The 18,838-nt window shown below is 35.6% G+C and overlaps 1 protein-coding gene across 13 annotated transcripts in view; it reads right to left on the bottom strand.

The window, feature by feature from the left end:
* Positions 1-5,751: 5,751 nt before the first annotated feature.
* Positions 5,752-18,838, bottom strand: part of ERBIN (erbb2 interacting protein) — a 129,968-nt gene continuing 116,881 nt past the window's right edge. For 6 of the 13 annotated variants that reach the window (XM_055554804.1, XM_055554806.1, XM_055554805.1 and 3 more), the window contains 6 exons: positions 18,148-18,291; positions 15,483-15,602; positions 12,894-13,103; positions 11,717-11,809; positions 11,160-11,234; positions 5,752-7,858 (listed from right to left, as the gene is read on the bottom strand). In XM_055554804.1, the coding sequence (XP_055410779.1) occupies positions 7,751-7,858; positions 11,160-11,234; positions 11,717-11,809; positions 12,894-13,103; positions 15,483-15,602; positions 18,148-18,291 (750 nt within the window). In that variant the 3' untranslated portion in view covers positions 5,752-7,750. The remainder of the gene's footprint in view (positions 7,859-11,159; positions 11,235-11,716; positions 11,810-12,893; positions 13,104-15,482; positions 15,603-18,147; positions 18,292-18,838) is intronic. The other 7 variants (XM_055554810.1, XM_055554809.1, XM_055554802.1 and 4 more) reach the window with 6 other exon arrangements.

Below are 18,838 nucleotides of genomic sequence, written 5' to 3' on the forward strand. Positions count from 1 at the left end.
AGAATCTTCTATTTCATTATTATCAATACTAAGTACACTTATCTCTGCTCTACTACAAGAGGTTTTGGTTCCATTATTTCTTGGATCCCAATCTACTTTTGAGATTAAATTTTCACTTTATTCCAATATATTCCCTAGCACATCTTTTTCGTTTACATTAAAAAAAATTTTTCTGTCTGTACCATGTAGCATGTGGGATCTTAGTTCCCTGACCAGAGATCAAACCCATGCCCCCCTGCAGAGGAAGCACAGAGTCCTAACCACGAGACCACCAGGAAGTCCAATCCTCTGGTACACCTTTTGGAAAGGTTATATGGGAGGTAAATTTTGTTTTTGTTTTTGTTTTTTTTTTTTTTTTTTTCAATTTTATTTTATTTTTAAACTTTACATAACTGTATTAGATTTGCCAAATATCAAAATGAATCCGCCACAGGTATACATGTGTTCCCCATCCTGAACCCTCCTCCCTCCTCCCTCCCCATTCCATCCCTCTGGGTCGTCCCAGTGCACCAGCCCCAAGCATCCAGTATCGTGCATCGAACCTGGACTGGCAACTCATTTCATACATGATATTTTACATGTTTCAATGCCATTCTCCCAAATCTTCCCACCCTCTCCCTCTCCCACAGAGTCCATAAGACTGTTCTATACATCAGTGTCTCTTTTGCTGTCTCGTACACAGGGTTATTGTTACCATCTTTCTAAATTCCATATATATGCGTTAGTATACTGTATTGGTGTTTTTCTTTCTGGCTTACTTCACTCTGTATAATAGGCTCCAGTTTCATCCACCTCATTAGAACTGATTCAAATGTATTCTTTTTAATGGCTGAATAATACTCCATTGTGTATATGTACCACAGCTTTCTTATCCATTCATCTGCTGATGGACATCTAGGTTGCTTCCATGTCCTGGCTATTATAAACAGTGCTGCGATGAACATTGGGGTACACGTGTCTCTTTCCCTTCTGGTTTCCTCAGTGTGTATGCCCAGCAGTGGGATTGCTGGATCATAAGGCATGTCTATTTCCAGTTTTTTAAGGAATCTCCACACTGTTCTCCATAGTGGCTGTACTAGTTTGCATTCCCACCAACAGTGTAAGAGGGTTCCCTTTTCTCCACACCCTCTCCAGCATTTATTACTTGTAGACTTTTGGATCGCAGCCATTCTGACTGGTGTGAAATGGTACCTCATAGTGGTTTTGATTTGCATTTCTCGGATAATGAGTGATGTTGAGCATTTTTCATGTGTTTGTTAGCCATCTGTATGTCTTCTTTGGAGAAATGTCTATTTAGTTCTTTGGCCCATTTTTTGATTGGGTCATTTATTTTTCTGGAGTTGAGCTGTAGGAGTTGCTTGTATATTCTCCTTGGATTTCTGAAACTGTATTTTGTTCTCAGGCTGAAACAACTTACAAGTTTTGGATATATGCTGATGAAAAATTTTAAAGTCAACCTGATTTTGTTCAATTTGCAAGGAACTTCTTTCAAATTTTGGAACTTTGCATGGTGTCCTTTATACCTGCTCTGAATGACATGAAGTGACATGTATTTAGAAGTGTATGCAAGTTACAGTTTTTGTTGAGTTATGAACGGACCAAATTTGATCTGCGGACCTATGTTGTGCTTCAGAACTTGGAAACTTTTGAATAATTTCAAGTGAGAATGATTCCTCATTCTGTATCTATCGCCTCTCTTTCCTATTGCATCCAGGTTGGAACATGAAGACTTCTCATCTCACATCACACTATTTAATTATTTTGCCTTCTATTCTATGGGATCCAAATCTAGATGGGGTGATTTGCTCTTTAGATGTATACTTCCTACTTCTCAGCACAACTGTTGAATTTGTGGCCAATTCTACTTTACATTATAAAGATATTTAAATGTTCCTAAGCTTGTTTTGTAAATTCAACAGTCTCCCTTACCCATCAGAAGACACTGCTTTCAAATATTTCCTTAGCTTTCTTCACGATGCTGTTTTTCAATTGTTTGCTAACTATTGTTGTCATCATAGTATCTGATTGCGATGAGTGAGTAACCTTCTCAAAATACCCGCACTGATGGTGGGTGAAGGGGACATTAAACTGCCACTTCAAAATGACCGAACTCGTTTCTTTCTAATCTATGCATCCACACTCGCTGCTGCTGTCCTGAGTCGGACATCTCCTACACACTGCTTGGCATAAAAACGGTCGTTATCCTAAATAGTCTCATGATACCGCACCCAATCGTTACAAGAACTCTTTCTTCATTGTCCCTCTCTACTTTTTAGGTTTCCTAGAAGTCAAATTCACCTTCCGTGGTAGTCTTCTGTCCCTATCTGTCCTAGGTCTTCCAACAACTCTTCAAAGTTTATCTGTCCACTGCACTCCTGTTTCCCCAAACTTTGGAAATTTAAGTACTTTCACCTGTCAGAGTATTAATAATGTTTGTGACTTCTAGGGGTGTGAGTGGGAGGGGAAGCAGGAAGCATGAACCAATATGCAACCTTGAACAATTTCCTTTGGGAGACTAACGTGCACGTGGTTCTAGGGGAAACCAACGCTTTTTTGAAGGATGATCCTAATATGAAAGAAATGTTTTATTATCCACTCCAGGATGGCATTAGTTCTGAGCATTAGGTTTTGCCCTTCATGAAGAAGGGGAGCCCTACAATTATCCATCCTAAAAACTCATGCTCCACATACTAATTTTTCTTTGACTTTAATTTTTATTTGATTTATTCATTTTAGTTTATTTTTCTTAGTGTTCTGTCAAGGAAATTAGTTGGGATGAACACGTAAAAAGATTCTTCTAAAGCTCTGCCTTGGAGGAACAAAATTGGTTTGATTAGATTTAAGGAAGGTAGTTAGTGGAAAACTATTTGTCAACAATCTTCTTCATAGAAAATAAAAATAGCTCTATTAAGTCACAGGGTGGTGGGGAAGAGAGCATAATTTTATAGCTTATACTTTTTAATTCACCAGTGATACATGAGCTTCTCATACTTCATCCTGAAATTATACTGAGGATGGTTTTAGAAGTTATATTGACCAGATGAAAGCCCACAAGATATTGTAATTGTTCCTCCTTGTTATAATTGAAGTGAGAATGGTATCAGTAATACCATTTTTCAGCCTCTTTCTTAAGACTCCCACAGAAAGGTTCAGGAGTACCTTAATCGTTCTCTAAAATAAAACCTGAGTAGATTCTACTGAGGTATTTTTCCCAAATAAACTTTCACAGTTGAGAATTCTGCTTAAATTTTAGGACTGTACCTTTTTTTTTTTTTTTTTTTTATATCATGGACTCTGTGGGAGAGGGAGAGGGTGGGAAGATTTGGGAGAATGGCATTGAAACATGTAAAATATCATGTATGAAATGAGTTGCCAGTCCAGGTTCGATGCACGATACTGGATGCTTGGGGCTGGTGCACTGGGACGACCCAGAGGGATGGAATGGGGAGGGAGGAGGGAGGAGGGTTCAGGATGGGGAACACATGTATACCTGTGGCGGATTCATTTTGATATTTGGCAAATCTAATACAGTTATGTAAAGTTTAAAAATAAAATAAAATTAAAAAAATAAATAAATAAATAAAAAAAAAAGGACTGTACCTTTTTGAAAGTGAAAGCATTAGTCACTCAGTCATGTCTAACTCTTTGTGACCCTATGGACTGTAGCATGTTAGGCTCCTCTTGTCCATGGAATTCTCTAGGCAAGAATACTGGAGCACGTAGTCATTCCCTTCTCCAGGGAATCGTCCCAACCCAGAGACCAAACGCAGGTCTCCCACGTTGCAGGCAGATTCTTTACCATCTGAGCCACCAGTGAACATTTTTGGGGACTATAAATTTTAATTTTGCAAACTGCTTCACAAAGAGAATGCAAAGTCCTAAAAAGAAGATAGCATTCTCTTACACATTTTCTAAAGCTATAAATGACTGTGCTTGCTATCCCCTGGGCTTAAAAATTCTGCAGAGGTAAAGAAACTATAGCTTTAGATGTTAAGATGATCAACTTTGTCTAAATTCTCTTTTAGAAACAAAGGGATTACCTAAAGGTTTGAGCTGGCTGTTTATATAATCTAGTGCATCTTTTAAAAGTAGTTTCTTGTTCTCTGTACATCATCAACTATGTGTATTTATTAATGCTTTTGACAAAACAAAATTAATTTTAACTTTAATCTCTTTCATAAGAAATCTATTTATTATACATTAGATAAGGATAGCTAATAAGAACTTCAAATAATTTAAAAAATATCTTTTCAAATACATATGACTGATCACCAATCTTGAACTAAGTAAAAAACATTTCCATTCCCACCTATGGCTTCCTTCAGAAGTTAAAAACAGTAAGGTAAATCTTTATTTCCTTCATACCCAGGAATACAAGGGACTAAATGGTTAAAGAAAATTGCTGTCTTTTTATGACAATTTTTCTTTAGTTTATTTATCTATTCACTGTGCTATTTCTAACAATCTAGATGTATAACAAAAGTTTAGAATGTTTTACAAATGCTAATAGGATTTTCTTTTAAGCACAGCAAGTATCTAAAACTTTACTTCTGTTCATGGTGATGTTTGTGTTTGAAGAATTTTTCAAGTATATACACAACTTTAAGTCCAAAGAGATCAGAAAAATATTTACAAAATAAGTATGTAGGGAATTTTAGAATTTCATGCACTCAGAGGAACCAATGATTTTTTAATCAGCATAAAACTGTAGTTTGTGTAAACAATTCTATTCTGGACATGTAATAATTTTTAATTGTTTAAAATTTTAGGGTGGTCAATTTTAAACACTCTTACTAAAAATAAGATAGTTTTGGTTTTAATGACTTGCTACATAATACTTATTAAAAATAAGTATGTCAATTATGGGCATGGGCTTTAACTACAAATTACTCATCCTATTTCTTCAGAAGATTTAAATTTTTACTTTTATTCAAATATTTAAATTTTATCACTATCAAAACAGAAATTCTAATGAAGCGTTATTATTTAATTCTAATTTTCCAGTAGTTTAGAAAAAAACTTTGGCTATCCATTTAAATACAAAACTATTTTTAGTTTTTTATATGTCATGTTACTTATCTTGGTAACAAACTTTCTTACTTGACTTAGTGTTATGAGAACATTAAAAAAATTTTTTTAATTAACTAGAATAGTGCATATAATACTTGTTGCACTTGTAATATTTCAGTATAATATACAGAGAACTAACTTAAGTTTGATCACTGATAAATCAATTGTTCTTTGTGGTCTATTTCCGTTTCCAAAATTATAGCCTGTGTATCTGATTCAAGGTAAAGAAGTAAAAAAATGTCATAATTATACTTATTTTTATGAAAAGTGCAAGTTGCTCAGCTGGGTCCAACTCTTTGCAGCCCATGGACGATACAGTCCATGGAATTCTCCAGGCCAGAATACTGGAGTGGGTAGCCAGTCTCTTCTCCAGGGGATCTTTCCAATCCAAGGATCGAACCCAGGTCTACCAAATTGCTGGCAGATTCTTTACCAGCTGAGCCACCAGGAAAGTCCAAGAATACTAGAGTCGGTAGCCTATCCCTTCTCCAGTGGATCTTCCCAACCCAGGAATTGAACTGGGGTCTCTTGCATTGCAGGCAGATTCTTTACCAGCTGAGTTACCAGGAAACAGAATATGACTGTGAAAAATCGACTGAAACCAATACAAGATGGGGAATAATTTTAGAATGCCAAAATTAGTATTTTAAAATAAACTATGAATAAAGGGGACACCGAGGCTTGTCTTAAAGAAGCTGTTTGTCATTTTTTTAGAGATTACAACACACATACAATAAATGAATTTTATCAAAATACAGCACATTTTTCTACTATATTCATAAAAATCAATTCCTATGCAAATAGTACTGAAAATCAACTAAAATGAGTTAAAATTTACAAAGAGCTGTTAAAGGGTTTCAATCAATATTATTAAAACTATACAGTACAATAATCAATTGATAACATCTTGAAAGAAGTGCAGTATTGGAGTTCACATCTTTTAAAAAGTACTGCCTATTTACGATGACTAGCAAGAAACGAATTCAACTCACTTTTGCAAAAATAATGTAGATTACTATTTTTGCTAGTCCTATAAAAGACTTTACCTTCAAACAAGGTTGAAGAACAAAGCATAACAGATTAAAAATTCCAAAATTATATTCTTAGTAATTAAAAATGAATTGTAATAACTGAATATTGCTCTAAAGAAAGGCTCCAGACTAGCCTCGACTAAAAACAGTTCTTGGTCTTCTATGGCACTTTTTTCTGGTCCAAATAACTATGCGTTAATTCTCAGCATTGCATGTTATTCAAATTTTATTTGATTACATAGACAGAACAAAAAGAAATAAAAGTAATGGTCTGAACAAAATTCATAAACTCTATCAAATATTTGTTACACTTAACGAGGAACAAAGGCAGTTGGTGGTAAAACACTATTACACATACACTTAGAAACCCTTTAAAGACTCTGAAGTGTTGAGTTCACATTTAATGTTACCTGTAGGAACAGCCCTTTTTTTGAACACCATTACACACTGGTAGGCCTCAGGGGCCCACCCCTTTGCTCTCAATTCTCCACAGCAGTTCTCTATCACTATGCCAGTTTCACAGACTCACTTTGGTTTCCTAGCTCCATGCACACTCTTTCCTTCTACTTTACCAAGGCAATGTGAGGCCAAACAACATCAAGAGGCCTTCCAAAATCTTCTCACATTTTCTGTTACAGCAACACAATCTCAAAACTGGCCATTTTAGTTTCATTTGTTGCTTAAAGTAAAAATTATAAATTAACTTTAAAATGGAGTACTAATTATAAAACAGATTGCAAGTACTACCATTTGCCCAAAAAAAAAAAAAAAAAAAAAAAAAAATCAAGAGATTTCTGCAACACAGAAAATGTATGGACCAAAAATAAAGAAAGAAAGAGAATGCATGGACATGCATCTACAGTAGAGTTAAAAATTTCCTTTGACTACAAAATTGAAAATTGATTCACTAGTAGCAACTGTATAGTCAAAGGCTATGACAAGAACAAATCCTATAGAGCTCATAAAACACAATTTATTGTCTTTTTTCTTTAAAAAGACATCACATTTTATTGCATTATTCTATTAATAAGAACACATTAACAACTGTTTTTTCATTCTTTGCTTCCAGATTTTTAAAGAAAATAACTGTTTTTAATCTGGCCTTGGAAAGGGAACCCACCTGCGCCACCTTCACCTACTCACTCTTCAGTTCAATATGCACATTGCAAAAGCCAACACTTCGAATCTCTTGCCCACATTAAAAGAAAAGTTTCAGCAGAAAAACATTAATATAAGTTGAATAAAAATAAGGACATAAAAGCTATGAGATAGACAGCTCTGCCATCTGTCTCTGGGCTACAATCAAGGCTAACTAGAGCCTTGCACAGAGTTCAATCATGAGTATGAAATCCAAAAATAAACCTACACTCTATACAAAAACAACATACATCTGTTTTTGTAGCCTTGATTGCTATGTTTAAAAACCTAACGAGAAGTTTTATATGGTATGAATTCAATAGTCTCCCCCATATACTGTACAGTGGTTCTTTCCCTCTAATCACAAGTTCCATTATTTCATTAATGTACAAATTTGAACATAATTTTTTTTGAGTTCTTCTTTATATATAAAAATAGTCAAAATATTAATTTCCCCTGCAAGTATCTTCCAATAAATCTTGCTATCTCTCCGTTTTTTTAGTCCACGGCTCTTATGACGAAACCTCTCTTAAGATGATTAGTTCTACTGTGTTCTGGAAAGTTTTTAGCAAGGACACTGCTTGTCCATGTTCAATATTGATAAAACTGTAGCCGTTAGCCTAGAAGAGAGAAGAAAAAGACTTAAAAATTTTTTTCATAATAATTTGTGTTTGCACATTTAAATTCCTGCCAGATAGTCCACAAATCTGGCAGAAAATAAGAATCATTTTGGCAATTTAGAACAACATCTACACTCCTGGGCTCCACCCCATCTCTATGGAAATAAAAGCTCAAAAGGCAGGACCAAGGAACCTGGATCTTGTCCACTTTTTCAGATGATTCTTATGTAGCAATCCTGATATTAGAAAGCACTTGTCTAAGACACAGTGTCAGACATAGCGTTGAGTGTATACACTACGGTGAAACTGAGGTTGCCAAGTTACAAGGGTGGTAGAAGAGGCACAATAAAGGAAAGAAGTGGCATGGATCTAACAGAAGCAGAAGCTATTAAGAAGAGGTGGCAAGAATACACAGAAGGAACTATACAAAAAAGATCTTTACGACCCAGATAATCACGATGGTGTGATCACCAACCTATAGCCTGACATTCTGGAATGCAGTGGGCTTTAGGAAGCATCACTACGAACAAAACTAGTGGAGGTGATGGAATTCCAGATGAACTATTTCAAATCCTAAAAGATGATGCTGTGAAAGTGCTGCACTCAATATGCCAGCAAATTTGGAAAACTCAGCAGTGGCCACAGGACTGGAAAAGGTCAGTTTTCATTCCAATCCCAAAGAAAGGCAATGCCAAAGAATGCTCAAACTACTGCACAATTGCATTCATCTCACATGCTAGTAAATAATGCTCAAAATTCTCAAAGCCAGGCTTCAGAAATATATGAACTGTGAATTTCCAGATGTTCAAGCTGGATTTAGAAAAGGCAGAGGAACCAGAGATCAAATTGTCAACATCCGCTGGATCATGGAAAAACCAAGAGAGTTCCAGAAAAACATCTATTTCTGCTTTCTTGACTATGCCAAAGCCTTTGACTGTGGGGATCACAATAAACTGTGGAAAATTCTGAAAGAGATGGGAATACCAGACCACCTGACCTGCCTCTTGAGAAATCTGTATGCAGGTCAGGAAGCAACAGAACTGGACATGGAACAACAGGCTGGTTCCAAATAGGATAAGGAGTATGTCAAGGCTGTATACTGTCGCCCTGCTCATTTAACTTATATGCAGAGTACATCATGAGAAAGCTGGGCTGGATGAAGCACAAGCTGGAATCAAGATTGCAGGGAGAAATATCTATAACCTCCGACATGCAGATGATACCACCCTTATGGCAGAAAGCGAAGAACTAAAGTGCCTCTTGATGAAAATGAAAGAGGAGAGTGTAAAAGTTGGCTTAAAACTCAACATTTAGAAAACTAAGATCATGGCATCTGGTACCATCACTTCACGGCAAATAGATGGGGATACAGTGGAAACAGTGGCAGATTTTATTTTTTGGGGCTCCAGATGGTAGGGATGCAGCCATCACTGCAGTTGGTAACTGTAGACATGAAATTAAAAGACGCTTACTCCTTGGAAGGAATGTTATGACCAACCTAGACAGCACATTAAAAAGCAGAGACACTACTTTGCCAACAAAGGTCCGTCTAGTCAAGGCATTGGTTTTTCCGGTAGTTATGTACGGATGTGAGAGTTGGACTATAAAGAAAGCTGAACACCAAAGAATTGTTACTTTTGAACTGTGGTGTTGGAGAAGACTCTTGAGAGTCCCTTGGACTGCAAGGAGATCCAACCAGTCCATCCTAAAGGAGATCAGTCCTGAGTGTTCATTGGAAGGACTGATGTTGAAGCTGAAACTCCAATACTTTGGCCACCTGATGTGAAGAAAAGACTCATTTGAAAAGACCCTGATGTTGGGAAATGTTGAAGGCAGGAGGATAAGGGGACAACAGTGAATGAGATGGTTGGATGGCATCTCTGACTCAATGGACGTGAGTTTGAGTCAATTCTGGGAGTTCGTAATGGACAGGGAGGCTTGATGTGCTGCAGTCCATGGGGTTGCAGAGTCACACACAACTGAGGGACTGAACTGAACAGAAGATTATGGCATCTGGTTCCATCACTTCATGGCAAATAGATGGGGAAACAGTGGAACCAGTGACAGACTTTATTTTCTTGGGCTCCAAAATACTGCAGATGGTGACTGCTGCTTGAAATTCAGACACTTACTCCTTGGAAGAAAAGTTATGACCAACCTAGACAGTATTAAAAAACAGAGACATTACTTTGCCACCAAAGGTCTGTCTAATCAAAGCTACTGGTTTTCCAGTGGTCATGTATGGATGTGAGAGTTGGACTATAAAGAAAGCTGAACGCCAAAGAATTGATGCTTTTGAACTGTGGTGTTGGAGAAGACTCTTGAGAGACCCTTGGACTGGAAAGAGATCCAACCAGTCAATCCTAAAGGAAATCAGTCCTAAATATTCTTTGGAAGGACTGATGCTGAAGCTGAAACCCAATACTCTGGCCACCTGATTTGAAGAACTGACACATTTGAAAAGACCCTGGTGCTGGGAAAGGTTGAAGGCAGGAGGAGAAGGGGACGACAGAGGATGAGATGTTTGGATGGCATCGCTGATCAATGGACATGAGTCTGAGTAAACTCCAGGAGTTAGTGATTGACAGGGAGGCCTGGCGTGCTGTAGTCCATGGGGTCGCAAAGAGTCAGACATGACTGACTGAACTGACTGAACTGAGAAGAGGTTGAGGTCCCGTCTTCCCACTTGCCTAGGAGCCATCAGAGCAAGAACACTATACTTCTTGTGATAGGTTAAACATTTAATGAGGTCTTACTGTACACCAGATGCACAGTTCTAAATGCCTCTCAGTGCTTCTTAAATTAAATCTTTTAATTCTCATAACCCACAAAAGGGATTCTTTCTCATCTTATTTTAGAACAAGCTAACATTCATAACTTGCGCAACTTGTTCTTGCCATTAATGGTTGGATGGCATCACCGACTCAATGGACATGAGTGTGAGCAAGCTCCAGGAGATGGTGAAGGACAGGGAAGCCTGGTGTGCTGCAGTCCATGGGCTCCCAAAGAGTCAGACACGACTGAACAACAACATTCATAAACTTAATCAAAAGGCTAGGAAATATTTCAAAGCTGCTAAGGTGTATTTAAAATGATTAGTATGATTTTTCAAGGTATAAGGCAGAAGTATTTTAAGCTATGAAAGCACTAGAGAGCAGCCTATGAAAAATGCCTCTGTTCAATCACAAATATCTAAAGATGACTTCATAAAATGCTTACTTTCTAATCTGGCATTTGATGAGTTCAGCTATTATAAAGAAAAAAAAGAAAAGAAGATAATGAAAGATGTATCTTAAATTACCTGAATAATTTTATCACCTGGCTGCAGTAATTTTGATGCTGGTCCTTCAGGCTGTACCCTTGTTACAAATATACCCTTTAATAACAACAAAAAAGATTATTTATTGGAAAGAAGTATGCATAAAAAGAAGAGTACCAAGGAGCAATCTTTTTTATAGTATGCAAATATTTGAATTGTGGTACAAGTTTTCTCCCTGTCTTCTCCAACACTGTGATAATGCTATGTTATTTGTGCTTCTGGTGATTCTTACAGTAGTACAGTGATTTTTTGTTAAAGTGATAAAAAAGTACATATACAGATGTGTAGAAAAGTATTAACAATTAAAATGTCACTTCACAATATAAAGAAGATTAATATTTTGGAGTTAAATTTGTATTCCTCAAACAATTACTTTGTACTGATTACACTTCAAAACTAAAAGCTGAACAGGGAAATCATACGGTGACGTCTATCTAGATTTAAATAAATATTTGTTAGATTTTTACTTATGCATAAAAGGCATTAATTTAGTAAATAAAAATTAATGGGCATTTCAAGGATATATAAACAAAACTCACATCGTCATCAGGTCTGAATGGGTTTCCTCTTCCCCCAACCCCTCCTGATATGCTAAATCCAAGTTCTGGATCCTTTTCAACTCTTACTCGAATCTGAGTTAATACAAAAATAAACTTATTGCTGTATCAGGAAAAGTTACAATGATATTCATATGGTAAATTAAGTTCAAGAAAACATAAATATGTAGGAATTCACCAAAAATAAATATTTGGGCAGATGAAATGAAACTACAATGTGAAATAATATGTTAATGAGTTAGTGAGTTAAAGGCACAGCTAAGATTATAAAGCATAGCTCCTAAATCAATCTATTTGCTATCTTATGAGGATTATGCAACCAATTAATGTTGACTTTATATATTTTGGACATCACAGACTCTAATGACATAGAGCATACACACAAAACATGTACTTTATTATCAATTTCCATTTGCAAACATCTAAATTACACAGTATTTCTGACTATGTTTCATAAGACATATAAAAGATCCCTGGGTGGTTGTTAGGAGGCTAACTTCTTTCCTGAATCTGTTTATACCCTTCAAAGGAGCTAGGACTGATGATCAATTAGTATTATTTTTTACAACCAAGCTATAGAAAAAGAGGCAAGAGCTAAATTTTGTTGTAAAACACTCTCTTTCTCCAGAAACTAAAACAAAATGAATGATACATTTCTCTAAGTTTCTAATGATATTATTTTATTAATAAACTATCAAAATACATGAATATATGACTGTTGACTTTGAAAGCAGTTTCTAAGATTTAATTCTCAAAGCTCTTTGGAGACTATAGTCCAGTTTCAGAAACCAAGTATCAAATAACAATTAGTAGATATAATACACCTTTAAAGTTTAAAGGTCTACTATTTATATTGCTGAAGAACATTTGATTATTGGAACATCATCAACCAGTTTGGAAAAACAACCACCTTAGGGAAAATAAATCATGCCGTCAACGCTATATCCCATGTCAATTTATCAGAATGGGCGGGGGAATCATACAGTCAAGTTAAACCACAAAGTTTAATACCTTATAAACTTAACATGAAACCAAACTATTAAACAAAATAGTAAAAACTATGTTAAAATTCTATATGGCTTTATTGCTATAATTAAATAACCTATAAAATACATTAAAAGCTTAGTCTCATAATCCAAACAGTCTTGATCATTCTTACCTCTTGCCTTGCCAGTTCATGGCCTTGTCTAGGAGAACAATGGGGCTGTGTGTAGGGAGGCTGGTGGGCCACTTTCAGCATCAAGTAATCAATTAGTTGTTCTCTAGAGGGATGCCTTGCCACAGATGCCTGAGGAAGGGGGTGATGTATTTGACTATAATTTGCCTGAGGCCTGAGAGGCTGGCCCATCTGTCCATTACTCAAAGGCATCTAAGAAAAACATGAAGTGTCTTAAAATGACCAATAATAATGTCTTATAACAAATATTTGGATTTTCTTCTTGAAGCATTACAAAAGCACTTGAGTTTAACATTCTAAATCACATTATCATGCCATGTATGCCATTTTTTTTTCTGATTTTACACTTTTAAAAGGAAAAGAAAAACCCTGTTAATGTCTTAATTCTAAGTCTGCCTCATGCTTGCTGATAGATTCACTCTTTTAAAGATTCAAATTAATCACATCTACATTTAAAATTGTTTGCTTTTCTGTAACCGTAACCCAGTGTTAAAATGATAAACAGTATGCCAAAATTTTAGAATTTAAGTAAGCCCATTAAAAGGGAATCTTTTCCTATACTTAGTCTCTCACATATACTCAAAAGATGCATTTGCTGTTTTTTTGTGGTAGAATTTTTTCATAATCTGAGTATATTCTTCTACTTCTATTCTTTCCTTTACAGAATTAAAAAGCCAATCCAGCAATGCAATCGAAAAACTGATTTATTCCTTTTGTATGTGTGTGTGTGTCTCAAGTTATGAAATTTTAAACTCTCTAAATACTAATTCCATAGAACGTGAGCCACAGAAGTTAAACCTTGACATTTTACTTTTCACAGGCTAAACAAAAAAGTCCAGATTATTCTGCTGCTGTTAAAGAATTATCTTTGTTTTAAAGACTCTTGTCTTTTAGACTTAAAAATAATCTTTGTGGAAATGTGAAAATAGCTTATTCTGTTAGTGTGAGGAATCTATCTGAAAAAAAAAAAAGGTTATATTTACATTATAAATATATGCATATAAAGAGATTTTTGTGTAGAAGAGAAAATAAATACATTTAAGCTATTCAATCATTTAAAACTTCACTGTTAACTATTAACCCACAAGGAAATTACAGAAAAACTGTGAGGGAAATTATCTGAGTCCAGCTTCCCTAAAATTGCCCAAAGTAGAAAAGTTTGGGAAAAGATTATGACAACAATTTCAGAACTATTTATCTTCTTATGTGCATCTTGCTGAGGAATACAAAGTTTGGTTTTGGTGAAGAATATTTTTACTTAGACAGAAAGTTCTCTTTTTCACTGTATTATACTTGAGAACTTGGTAAAATATGAAGTCTGGGTATTTTATGACAGGGCACAAAGATAACCCTCTATCACAAATCTTATATTGGTTAGAGAGGAGAAAGACGTGCTGTATTCTCTGTTTTTTAAACTGTGCTTGTTTACCACTTGGTCACTAGACCTGAAGCAATTAATCTGTCCAGGAGCACTTAAACACTGTGTGTGTGTGTGTGTTCAGTTGTATTTGCCTCTTTGCAACCTCACGTACTATAGCCCTCCAGGCTCCTCTGTCCATGAGATTGCAGCTATTTTTTTATGCACACTCTGTAGATAGCACTTGCTTTTCTCCATGCTAATACAATTTACTCCTATGGGCAGATTCAATACCTTTCTCCTAGGGAGAATACTCTAGACAATAACTACTTCTGACCCATTCTTAAGACTCGCTGACACATAGAACTTAGGCATACTTGACATTCTACATCAGTGTTAAACACAGCCATAGAACATACTAAACTGTGATTAGCAGATTACTCAGGAGAATAAAACACATAATTCTCCAAACAAACTCGGTAACCAAAACTACAAAATGGATATTAAAAAGCAACTGGATAGGAGAGCTCAATTAAAAGAAAAGCAACCAAAAAAGGGTAAAATAAATAAATATGTGCAAACTTAAATGGCTGGGTTCCTACTCTCAAGGACAATGCAAAAGTTTATATAACTGTGCTTCACAATTATATCTGGTTATACTAGGGATACAGGCTTAGTTAAGACAAAAGAACAACTGAGGAAAATACTAAAGAAAAGAATTACGTATCCAGCACTGGAGACAAAAAAGTACTGTCTAAATGAGTGATGCTTTAGTTTAAAAGTAATAAGACTACAACCATCATCTATTCTATCATATATAAAAGTCTTTCAAGGTGATTTCCAGTTACATTAGAAGTATTATCTGTTAAAATGCCTTCATCATCCAATGACGAACTTAAGACAAGTTCATTTTTAACTCTCCAAATAGTTTACTATCAGGAATGCCCAAAAGCCTTTGATTCAGAAGACAAGATGATACTACAGAAATCCAAAATTAACAAAATGATTCTTCAGTGTGGACAAAATCATGGAATAAACTAAGAAGCAGCAGAATGCAATTTTATATCTTATTTGTCAATTATTAAAAAAAAAACTTACTAATCAAGAGGGAAAGGTCCTCACAAAAGCATTTTCAGTGTTAAAACATATTTCTAGTTCAAAAGCTGTAAAACACAGTAAGCTCACAGATACTACTTCATTCCCTGAGCACCTACTTTCATCAGGCTGTCTGGAAGAACATCTTTGTGACTAAGTGTAGCTGATGGGTAGTTCTGCTGTCCTGAAATGAATATATCATCTTGACAAGGATCTCCTGGACAAGATGTCTGGGGATGCTTCAAATGAGGGGGAAATAAAAAATAAACAAATAATGATCTTTAAGATGTGAAACCAAAACAGTGATGACACTTAAGAGGAGATACTGCTAGACAATGGAAAAATGAAGAACTAAATCGGACATTACCATCATAACTGCACCTTTAGAAGGGCTGTTCACTAGATTTATTGTGGTAATCACTGTACAATACATACATGCATCAAACCATCATCATGTATACCTTGAACTAAAACAAGGTTATATGTCAGTTATATCTCTAAAACTGGAAAAAAATTAGTACTTTTAACAGTCTTTCAAAGTTACGTGGCAAAATGTTTATTCTTATAATGTGTAAAAAGTACATCTGAATATATAGTTAAGATATTCATGATGCTTTTATGATTTTATTTACAGTAATACCTAGCTTTTAACATTTGCAGCAGTAAGTTTAGTTATTAATCCAAATTCAGAGGCCCAAATTTTAAGAGCAGCTAAAATATATGTACTCCTGTTGAGTACAGCAAAGAGTTTTAGTTAAAAAGAAAAAAATTAACTGCTGTTCTTTTAACAGCATAGTATCATCCAGGATTTACTTTTTAATGATGAGCAATATCAATAAATATACAGTCTTATGTGCCTATTTTTCACTTTAATTTAATTCTAAACACACCAAGCTATATTTTAGAAAACTAAACAGATTCTGATAAATAGCAGTATTGTTACCTTCAAAAAAGTGTTATGGCTGGCAACACAGATATGCAAACTTCTACAAAAGGCGTTATGTAAAAACCCAAACAAACTTTCCGGCCAACTCAATATATCAGCATTTTGAAAAAGAATGTGAAATCTACTTCATTATTATATGCCACAGGATACATACAAATCTAAGTGTTTGTAATTTAGTCTTAGGAACCGTATCTGTGACAAAGCTATCATGTGCAGTCTGTTACTAGTTCAAATTATGGCTTAGTGGGTTTTTGTTGTTTTTTGTTGTTTTGTTTTTCTTTTGGCTGTGCTGTACAGCATGTGGATCTTAGTTCCCTGGAGTCTTAACCACAGGACCACCAGGGAAGTCCTGGCTTAGTATTTTTAGATGTAGTTTGATCTGATTTTGCGTATTTATACAGTGAATACTTTATTTGCCTTTTCTATTTTTGAGATGTGTTTTCAGAAATGTGTAATCATCAACTTAACTCACAGCTTGAAGTTTAAACTCAAGTGTGAATGTACAACTGTATCTTTAAATGAACAAGTACATTATGGATGAAAAAGTTAAAGTGCAACAGACTCAAAGACTCTGAATTTAATAACAAGCAAAAGATATTACTGATCAAGAATTTGTAAAAAACAATTGCTCTAGATGACTATAAAGATTATCCCTTAGTTAATAACCCCATGGCTTCAGCTGCAAAGAGCACCAGAAATGCAGGGCTTACTAGCCATCATCTCCTCTCTCCCTGTTCCAAGCTGCTAAGTTACAAAATGATTGCTCCCACTAACATGTAACACAGAAACCAAGTGGCAGCAGGTGACAGAGGACAGCAAGCTGAGTGAGGTGCAGGCAGAGCAAAGTGAACCCAGGATACTGCTCCTATCCAAGAAAACAACAGACCAAAGCCAGGAGTGTATGAAAAAGTAGTAGGGGACTGGGGGTGGTGAGAAAGGGGAACGCTCAAGTAAAAAGCAAAGGACCCAGAAGCAGGGTCAGTATGGAAATAAAACTGTGTGGGAGAGAGTTAAGCTTTACAAAGGGAGAAAGGTCTCTTCAGGATGAAGAAGTGCAGAGGAAGTATTTACTCAGAGGTCATGCTACCACCTCAAGTTGTTATGGAAAGGCAAGTTTTATAACAGCCAGAGTTGTTCTGTTCTTTCTCCTTTTTTGTCCTTCTTATCTGCTACCCTTAACTTTCATTAAGAATAAACCTTCCTTCCTCCCACAATGATTAGGTGGGTGTTAATGGATTTGGGTTTTGCCTTTTCACTGGTACTTATTGCAATTTCTCCAGCCTCACATTTAATCATATTCTGTAAATTATGATTAAACTTAGTTCCAGGTATTTATTTGCCAACTGTCAGTCACTAAAGTGAAAATTATTCTTTCCTACAACCCCTCTAGGTATTATGCATGGCACAGCATTAAAACGCTGAGTTAGGGAAAGCAAGCTAATTTTAAGAGAGAGCACTGCAAAGAAAAAGAATTTTTAAAAAACCTCTTCAACTCCTATTGCTCACCCCTTTTTACATAAATAAGAGCTGACTACACCTTTAGTTATGACCACAGAAACTTAAGAGGTAAAGCCTAAATCAGCTTTGCAGAGCTTTACAACTAAGCCATGGAAGAACTGGGAGGTAATCAAGGTATTTAACCCACAGTACAGATTTATTTTCTAGAACTGTTAACACATTATTGACCCAGGGATTTTTGCAGAAACTAATGCCAGTGGCAGGTGATTTGTTATGTAAGTGGATATTCAAACACTCTGGTCAACAACACTTGGGTAACATGAAATGTGGGCTTCTTTCTCATTTATGTACTGAATTACTGATCTACTGCAGGTACTCACTCGAAAAGTGTGCCCACCAGAACCTCTTCCGTCTGCAACACTCAAGGCGAGACTGCCCTGGCTGCCATGCAGATCCCTAGAGCTGCCATAGTGAAAGTTGCTTACAGCAGTAAAATTGGAATTAAAGGACCTTGACAGCATGCTCTGAATAAAGAGGGGATAGATTTAACAGAGATTAGTGTAGCATGCAAAATTCACAAGACACGTTATACACATAGACATATATATAAGTAACCCCCAGATCACGCAGGAATACCATGCAACACTGAATTTTCAGAGACACTGAAAGAAATTGGAACTATTTACCATATATTTCCATGAAAACATATATGTATACACACATAAATTATATGTAAACCCAACCATTTACATGTTTAAACACCAAAAAAGAAAGTGCAAACATACAGCTGCTCTTAGTCTATTATGTTTTACTCCTAACCTATCTTATTAGAAGTTCATCCGAAAATAGGAATTGATGTCACATCCAGATGTATTTGTATGTATATGGTTACACACAGAACACAAACTAATTTCTTTGTAAAGACAAACTTTACCAACACTCAGTTATTTCTAAGTCAAAATGGTTTTATAAAGAGAATGCTTCATTCTGTAGAAATTAATTGTCTTAAGTAAATACATAATAAAGCACAAAATGTGTTTGCAAAAAAATACTTGGCTCTTGTAATTTCTA

The sequence above is a fragment of the Bubalus kerabau genome, chromosome 18, assembly GCF_029407905.1.
Source record: "Bubalus kerabau isolate K-KA32 ecotype Philippines breed swamp buffalo chromosome 18, PCC_UOA_SB_1v2, whole genome shotgun sequence".
NCBI classification, from domain to species: Eukaryota; Metazoa; Chordata; class Mammalia; order Artiodactyla; family Bovidae; genus Bubalus; species Bubalus kerabau.